The sequence below is a fragment of the Homalodisca vitripennis genome, chromosome 3 (assembly GCF_021130785.1).
Source record: "Homalodisca vitripennis isolate AUS2020 chromosome 3, UT_GWSS_2.1, whole genome shotgun sequence".
Taxonomy (NCBI): Eukaryota; Metazoa; Arthropoda; class Insecta; order Hemiptera; family Cicadellidae; genus Homalodisca; species Homalodisca vitripennis.
In genome coordinates, this window is record NC_060209.1 from 75202677 (window position 1) to 75212475 (window position 9799).

General features: G+C 36.2%; 1 protein-coding gene across 1 annotated transcript; it reads left to right on the forward strand.

Moving 5' to 3' along the window:
- Positions 1 to 8674: 8674 nt before the first annotated feature.
- On the forward strand, positions 8675 to 9400 carry LOC124358244. Its single transcript, XM_046810537.1, has one exon. It carries the CDS (start codon positions 8675 to 8677, stop codon positions 9398 to 9400), a length of 726 nt encoding a protein of 241 aa, XP_046666493.1.
- Positions 9401 to 9799: the final 399 nt, after the last annotated feature.

Genomic DNA, 9799 nt, shown 5'->3' on the forward strand with positions numbered 1-9799 from the left:
TGTTAATATGACACATTTTTTAAACCTTACTATTATAAAATGGAGACATTCTGATTCTTTCCGGCAGCAGTCCTCATTTTTTCAGCTAAGGTTATAGCTAGATCACAAATATTAATTTGATTAATTATGCTAACATAAAAACGTTGGATGTCCAATTTAAATTAACTTATGATCGTTAAAATATATAAAAGTATTACACACAGGTATTATTAACACGTATTATAATTGATTGTGGTTTTAGCAAAAGGCTGCCTTGCTATAAGTGTCTAACACTTTCCAAATGATGGCATAGTAAGATTTAATTTAATAGATACTGAATAACTAAACTATACACTAACATATTATACTCTACATCAAAAATTTATTTATTTACAACATTACATATCAACCCACATTCTGTACTTTATGAACTCATAGAGCGTTTTACATTTTAATAGTGATACGTACAGTTTTGTTTCATAATGATAGTTCTGGATCCGTTCTGATACAAAAACATATTTTACTTAATATCTTCATTTTATAGGTATTAAAATAATATATTTTACAGGGTAGTTACTGATGGCGAGAGAAAAGAAGAGACCTGGATTCTGGCCTATCTGAAATTTGCAGGCGTTACTACTAGTATGTTGCCGCGCCCTGTTTCGTAATTCCATTATTGTTTCACTGTTCCATTGCTAGGATAAACAATTCGCAGGGTTGGCTGTGGGGCGAAGCGCCTGAAATTACTGGGCGGCAACACACTAGTACACAGCTGTGCGCCGGCACAGGCCAGGTCTCTTCTTTTCTCTCGCCAACAGTATATTGTTCACATTTCATTGTTAAATGCAATGCAAAACTCAGCTTAGAATTATTAGTTATGAAAGTTATGTAATTAAGTTTATGTCTTCATCTTCATAACCTTTCAAATAATTTTATAAACAAAAAAGAATGACTGAATATGTTGTAAGAGCTGGTGTGGGGAACGGCTGAACCATTGAGGCTACCTCTTTTTCCATATACTCTTTGAAGTTCGAGGAAGGTTTTAAAGAAAGAAATAATATGTGAGGTTTCTCAGAATATTTAATAAATAGAGAAAAGAGTTACAATATTCAATTTTTAATGTACTTTTTAAAAATACGACAGTGCAACTACCATTACAGGCACTTATACTGGATACAAGGGGGATAAAAAAAACAGTTTTTACAAAACAATGTCTAAAACTATTGCTTGTTTACCAGAATGTGTTACTGATTATTTTATATCACTGACTGGCAGCAAATGTCTAGAATACCCTGTCTGCTTCACAATCTTTTCATCGTAAAATCTTCAAACAAAGATCTATTCAAGTACGTGAGTGTCATTGCAATATATTTAAATTAGGAAATTGAGAATAGGGTTAGTTTCAATAACGCAGGGGAGTAGTTTACAACCGTGAAAAAGCAAAGAATGCTGTAAAATGAAAGAACTTAACAAACTCTCTCGTGTGAAAAAGACAATCAGACAGCTCATTGCAGCGATTGTCGGGGTAAGCCTGTACTGAAGGAGCTATAGATGCCTAATATTGCTGCTTATAAAAATATTCCAGTATAGAAGTATACATACATACAGTTTCGGTACATGATTGCAATCCATCAGCAAATCATCGGTCAATATTCCAAGCACCACCAGATCTTCGCCGAGCAGTACTGCAGTGGAATTTGTAGAGAACCATGATGTTACAGCTGTACCTCTATTGAGTTTTTTTAACTCTGTTTTGGTCTAGAATATCGCTAAAATTAAAATTTTCACTGATCACCATGGTATATAAAAATATATTTAGCTACTTATATAGGCTTACATTCTAGATATTTTGTAAAATAAATGGAAAAAACGTGAAAACCAATGTAAATTACATTTATTATTAACAATCCTTAGTTAGGTGATAATCACTAAAACATATTCCAATCTTTTAGCCAACCTTAGAATGAAGTTTAAAGAGCACTTTTTTGAGCCCTGAATTCTACCAAAAACGTTCAAAACAGATGTTTTTAAAACTAATAGTAATAATTAAAATATTTAAAAAAATATTAAATTGATGTACATTAGGTTTGTGTTATCTTAGGTCATATAAATATGTAAACCCTAAAAATAAAGTAGTATTTTTAAGGAAACGTAAAACGGTGGTTTAAAATAACTACGTTTAAAAGTTTAGTAACAACTCAAGGAAATACCGTTATGAGATAGGTTAGAGTACATCATCGTCTGTACGTGTTGCTCAGATAACTAGTGTACTCATTAGTTTTAGTTTTTATAAATATCGAAGGAGTATATAGTGAGGTAACGCCGAACACTGCAGAAGTATGATTAGGCTTCTTGGTAGTAGTCCATGACAAGCGGGACACACAGTATCAGATTTAATATTATTATCTGGCGGAGATTTAGTAGTTTCTTTATCAGCATCGATGACACAAAACCGAATATTAAGGGTTCAAAAAAGATAACAGTCAATATCATCGAGGCCTTTAAGGGTCAAGTGCTAAGGTAAGCAAATTTACCAATACATTCTCAAACAGAAAGATCGAAACGGACTCCATTCTCCATAACACGTTTACAAACCGCAGTAAAAAGTTTAATTTACAACATCAAAAAGAAATAATTCTAGCAATTAGCTCCGTTACACTATCGCTTCTGAGTTGTTGTGCAATTGAGTTATTGTGACTAGATTGTTATAATCGAGCTAGTAGTTGACAGACACAAACTTTAACTAATTATAAGTTAGAAACTAATGAAAGGATGTTACAGTATATCCCAGAGATTACACAAACTTCATGTTTTAATTGTTGAAATAAAACGAAACAGTTCTTCAAATAAAAATAAAGAGTCCTTGGTTATATTATTTTAATATCTGTCGGTGTTCTATTAACATCAGAACTTTGTGGTAGAGTGATTAAAATGTTATATGAATAAAATGTTTATTATATTGTGACATACAAAGGTTTTAAAATATCATTTCTGAAAAGCACTAAATAATCATTGATGATTACATTTACATACCCACGCCATATACTACATGGAACATACCATTGTTCATAGTAAAGATCCGAATGACGTTCCTATTCGAGGCAATATCAAAACTCCGTCGTGAAATGACGTCAGGACTGAGTGTGGAGATTGGAATCTTAATCATTACATTTTACATGAGAGCTGCTTTGGGACGTTTCTGAGTCTGCATTAGGGTTCCAGATAATGTTCCTTTATGAGTTATTTAAATGAAAAATTACATGGAGTAACGAGATGCAATAAGATTCCTAGGAGTAGTTATCTTCGAATTACAACATCTTTCAGATGCTAAGGAATATATATGCTCATAAAATAGTATGAGTTGTGTCACTACTGGAGGTAAAATCCACACTGGGTTAATGAGACAGGAATGAATGTGAAAACTTTAATTTTCAAGATTACTACAAGCTACCTCTGAATTGCTGTAGTTCCTAGGCTAAATCAGAGTCCAAAAATGCTGCTGTAGGAATCCTTTGTATAACAACATGAAACTGCGATATGAAATGAGATACCGGGATATACATTTTTTCCAAAGATCATTACTTACCTCTCTATTGATAGGGAGCGTATAATTTTTCATGGTAACGGTCCGACTGAAGTCAGTATTGGAGGTGCAAATGCATTCTGTATGAACGGGACACAATTGAGTGCATAGATTTGAATTTTGACAACCATTATAATTTACATCAGAGTTACTGAGTGAAGCTTCCGAGTAATGGTCGTCTAGGAGTTCTTTAATTGAAACATGACATGGAGTAAGGAGTAGGGATACACATCGGGATGTAGTTTTCTTTGAATAACTATAACTTACATAACAGATTCTAGAGATTACTAGATTTTCATACATGGTACGAGTAGCGTCCCTATTCGAGGAAATTTGCAATTCCTGCTGGAGAAATGAGTCGTGGTTTAGTGCGCGTTCTTTATTTTTAGATCACCATACGTTACCTCACAATCGTTCATTTATTAATACCAGAAGTTTATATTCTATTTTATATTAATTGTTTGTTAAAATTCCTAGACAAACCTTAAACGTGAAGGCAAGACTAGCTCTTAACACAATAAGTCTTTTGTATTTAACATTAAAATATTTAAAATTTTTCAATTATTTTATGTAATCAACTAAAAATATCTACGAACTTAGCAATAATAGGATTAAAACCGTTTGTTTTCTATTAATTTAAAGGGGGTTATAATTTTTGCAACGCTTGAATAGATAATGTATTTCTCATGTTAGCCATCACTAGGACGTCATCACCGCTTATTGTTTGTCCCTCTAAGCCGGAACAGACATGCGTGACTTGGTGCTGCAATCAGTTCCCCATTAACATGTAAATTATACATCAACACTGCACTTTTCAATTTGTAGAAACGGCAGGGTTTGAAGTCATGTACTATATAGGAACAAGACATTAATTGTTGTAAATATATGTTTGTATTTGAGAGGTTTATTAAATATAGCTAAGACAAACAGTTATGTAAACTGTTAACTTTGTTAGAATTAAGCTAGTCATCTTTTTAATAAAATCCCTACACTGTGAAAATTCAGCTCTTATACAGTAGCAAATAAAACTACTCCATTGATGTTCTACAAGCACGTATAATATCGGATAATCTTAGTTGAAAAACCATTTGTTTTTAGGCTTAAATTATTGCTACTAACATTTGAATGATGAAATAGAAAAGATTATTTAATTAGGAGTTAAGATTTCAATATATGTGGCGTATCTATAACACTGATCAAATTACATTTAACTTGCACTTCTTTCTCTTATAAACATTACATTACATAAGTAAAGACGCTAACATATTAAAGAAAAACTGTGCAACCTTAATGAGAGTTTGACTTCAATGACGCTTAGCCAAATCCCGTGGACGGACATGCACAAGCATAGAATAATTAATTATAGCTTACGTAGAAACAATGTTTCACGAATGGACTATATACTTTTAAGTCTGTTTCTGACATTTGGACATACAACGGTTTCATCTAATAATAATGGTATTTGTTGGTAATTAATAAAGCAAAAACTTTTCTTTAATTATATATACGTTCCATATTTACTTAGTGCGTCACAAATATATGTAATGAAAAATATGTGTTACGATACAGTCAAAATACAAAAGAGGTTGAAGAAACAACATACTATTAATCATATGATTGTAATCAGAATAATTATGTTATATCTTTAAACGAATGTAACGAATTTGTGAGTAAATGTGTAAAATGAAAAGGTACAAACCCAAAACCTACTTCAGATCTAAAAAATTTTAATTTGAAGTTATGAAAATTCAAATTAAACCATAGAAGTAAATTAATGCAATCTATATTACTAAAACATTATTGAAAAGTATTAAGTTACAATTTATCTTTCTCATATTTAGTTGAAGAAACATCTCCTTTTGAGTATTCATGCTAAACTTTGTACTGATCCAAACGTTAAAAACACGTATTAGTCGAAAATTTCAAATAGATATTTGACGTAGTTATTTATTTTTAAAGAAAATTAATAGTGTGTTACACGTAAATATTTGAGTTATTTAAATTTAAAACATTAATGTCCACAAAATAAATAATGTCACTGATCTTTAAGTAAACATAAGATTTTCTTGGAGGTTTTTGAATTGTTCGGGTATATGTTTCAATATTTCACATATTTAAATGTTTTATTAATATAAAGCGTTTCCTCAAAAAATGTATTTACCCTGACACATATTTCCCTTTGCAAAATTGGTTACCCTTAAGACCAATGTGATAATATTCACTAACTATAATCAAATTCAATATTTCCCGCAAGAAAGGTTTTGTGTTTACAATACATCGTGTGGACAGCCTGATTTTTCATTAACCACCACACGTAAGATTTGAGAGAGATCTGTGTAACATTAATAAAATGAATGAGTATGTCAAATGCAATGAACTGTTTTGTGAAAAAAGTTGTAGTGTGACAACACATCAATTTGTTTATTTAATTTATCAACTATTTTAATTATAATATTTAGATCTACGTATATTTACTTCACAAGGCAAACTGAACTATGGTACTGTAAATATATAGCTGTAAATACATAGCTGCTGATGCGGTGCTTGATGCACCTTTCGAAAGTATTCTTGAGGAATTTAACGAGAGGCAGGGCCGCACACGCAATGCAATCGTTCTTGGTTTAAAGGAGTGTGAGTCATCATCACCTGCGGCTGTTAGGGAGCATGATAGAGGTCTGATAGAACGTATTCTGGGGTGCTGTGGACTTGCTTCATCTTTGAAAGGGACTCGGTTTTTCAGAATTGGGAAATTTACAGATAACAGACCCCGAGTTGTCAAGCTTTGCCTCCCGTCGGAGGGTGATGCCATTACACTCTTCCGAAGTTTTGGCGTTGGTAAGGATTCGGATAAGGAGTTGACAGATGTCTCTCTTGCTCATGATCGCACCGTGAAAGAAAGGCAGTACCTCTCCGACTTACGGGAGAAGCTTAAGGCTCGTACTGAATCAGGGGAGCCTGACTTGACCATTAAATATGTAAGTGGAATACCCAAGATAGTTAAAAAAATCTAATTACTTCCAACGGCAAAACAATTATTTTTATTTATTTATTTCCAAAATGTTAATGGACTCCGAACCAAACTTTTTGACGTAAAAAATACTTTAGCTTGCAACGTCTACGATATCCACTACTGTGCGAAACAAACCTATCTCCAGATATATCTAACTCTGAGTTACAGCCTGTTAATAATTATATGATTTATCGTAGAGATAGAAGCACGTACTCTAGCGGCAAGTTTTCAGGTGGTGGGGTATTGGTGGCCATCAGTAATAGTATCCAGTCACATGAAATAATACATAATACACCCATAGAAAGTCTCATTTATTTAATTAACTAGTTACAGACTTATTCTGAACTGCGTCTACATTCCCCCGGGACAACCAGTCTCCACGTATGATGTATTCTGTGAATCAGCCGATGAAGTTGTCCCCCTCTTCTCCGTCATCTTCATTGGTATTGGCGGGTGACTTCAACATCGCTACTTATGACACCGGTTCTTTCGAGCAGCCCTCAGGCGACCGACCGAAGAGGGAGCTTCTTGAAAATCTCTCAGAGTTGCACTCTTTGGACCAAATTAACCATGTAAGGAACTTTAGGCAAGTGACTTTGGATCTGGTCTTTAGTAGCATCAAACCTGTATCAGTCTGCAATGTTAAACCCATTGGTTGAAGCCGACCCTCATCACCCTCCGTTATCTTTTTCTCTGCCAGTCATGAGAGGGACTCTTCCTACTAGATACGTCACTTTCCCAAATCTTCGTAAATGCAACCTTCAGGCGGCTTCGGACATGCTTTCTGAAGTGGATCTTTCCTTCATTTATGAGCAACCTGACATCCAGGAGAATTTCAATAAAATGGCTGCAATTCTTGGCAACATTTGTATTAAATGCAGTCCTCTAAAACGAATTGGGACTTCACCCTTCCCTAAATGGTTTTCCGGGGAGTTAAGTAATCTGGTGATACAGAAGAAGATTGCACATAAGCGTTATAAGCAGTCATTTCAACCATCAGCCTACTCACGCTTCTGTGCATTACGTCATGCTTGCAAGAAACTCAGTCGGACTTGTTACAGAAACTACTTGAACCACATAGAGAACTCAATCCCGCATAATCCAAACAGTTTCTGGAGTTTTGCTCGTTCCTCTGGAGAAACATCTGGTATACCATCTATTGTAACTCTTGGCGATCGTTTCTCACTCGATCCGCAGGAAAGGGTTGATATGTTCTCCGAATTCTTTTCATCTGTTTTCTCACAGCCTGCAACCGCTATCCTCCCTTTGATTTTAATTCCACTTCTTCCTTGGCGAGTATCTCCTTCTCGGCCTCGGAAGTCTTGGAGGTCCTCAGGAGGCTCGACGTGAGGAAGGGTGCCGGCCCCGATAGCATCACACCGTCCCTCCTACAACACGGCAGAAACCTCTTGGCCCACCCTTTGACCTTCCTATTTAACTCATCTATTTTGCTTGGAAAATTCCCAGATACTTTTAAAGTGGGGCATATTGTCCCAATATTAAAGGGTGGCAGCCCCTCGAAAGTGGAGAACTATAGACCAATTACAATTCTCTCTGCACTTGGGAAGGTGTTTGAAATGCTTATTCTCTCTCGTCTCAAACCATTTGTGAAGTCTCTGACTTGCCCTAATCAGCATGGATTCACCTCCTCTAGATCTACAGTAACCAATTTACTGGTATTTGAGGAGGCCATATTATCAGCAATGAGGGAAGGGAGGCAGTTGGATGTGGCTTTCGTTGATTTCGCCAAGGCGTTTGACAAGGTCGATCACTCTATCCTCATATGTAAGCTGAAAGCTTATGGGATCCATGGCCCACTGCTCTCATGGCTCCATGATTACCTGCGGGACCGACGCTTGAGGGTGAAACTGCCGGGCTCTATATCCAGAGAATTTCCTCAAACCTCGGGTGTACCACAAGGCTCCTTGCTCAGGCCTTACTTATTCACTGCATTCATCAATGACCTTACGTCCATCCTGCTAGTAGAGGCCCTTCTCTTCGCAGATGGTGTCAAGATCTTCACAGTAATCTCTCACCCAGAGGATTTTTGAAGGTTGCAGACTAGCCTTAATAGTGTCCTTGATTGGTGCAATACAAACAACATGAAGTTGAACTCTTCCAAGTGCTCTGTGATGTCCTTTGGCCGATTGTGTAATCCACGCTATTTCCAGTACACCTTAGATGGCCGAGCTCTGGATAGGGTGTTCACGGTGAGGGACTTGGGTGTTACCTTCTCTGCTGATTTCTCCTTTAACGCTCACGTGGATGATCTGTGCAGACGGGCAAACAGGATGTTGGGGTTCATCTCAAGGTCGACTCATGGCATGACGAGCCCTGTTGTTTTAAAAACGCTTTATTCTTCCTTTGTGCGGCAACTACTGGAATATGCTAGCCCCGTTTGGTCTCCCTACCGCTTAACTCTCATCTGGAAACTCGAGGCTGTCCAGAGGAGGTTCTTAAGGCTGGTGGGAACGAGGCGGGGACATAAATTCAGGGAAGTTCCTCTCGCGGATCTGCAGAACGAGCTACTCCTACCAGATCTCCTAGCCAGACGAAAGGCTGCAGATGTCCTGTTCCTTGCCAAATTGCTGAATGGTCTGCTTGACTGTCCTTCTCTCCTCGCACAAGTGGATATCCGCATTCCTTCAGCTACTCGGTCGCGTGATCTGTTCGGCAGGCGTCACTCTCGGCGGGATTATGACTTTCACGGTCCCCTCGGCCGAATGATGAGGCTGGGAAATAACTTCTGCCACCTTGTCGATCTTTTTCACGACCGTGCTTCGGCCATCCGGGGAAGAGTGCTGGCATCCCTCCGCGGTCCTGTGTAGAAACACAATTATTACTAACCTTCACATGTTGTATGGTAATTTATTTCATTGTTATGCTTGTTACCCCTCATATTGATTGTTGTGTTCCTGAATCGTCTACTGCTTTGTTGTTATGTATTATGCCGTTTGTTGTTACTATTTACTTTTATTATTAATTGTTATATTTAATCATTTGTGTTGTTGTTTTTGTTAGATTGTTATCACTGTCAACTTTATTGTTATTTAACCCATTGTTTCTTTCTTACAGTTGATATTTAAATATTTATATATGTATATTACCCGCTTGTACTTTGGCTTGTTGCCGTTGGAATGAATTAAAAAAAAAAATTTGAACATAAAAGATTGCAAGAGACGTAAGCAGACCCTTTTTTGACAGAAGAAGTTTTCCAAGGTATATAT

Coding starts and splice junctions, on each gene's coding strand:
- LOC124358244 (XM_046810537.1), top strand. CDS start 8,675: ATGAAGTTGAACTCTTCCAAGTGCTCTGTGATGTCCTTTGGCCGATTG.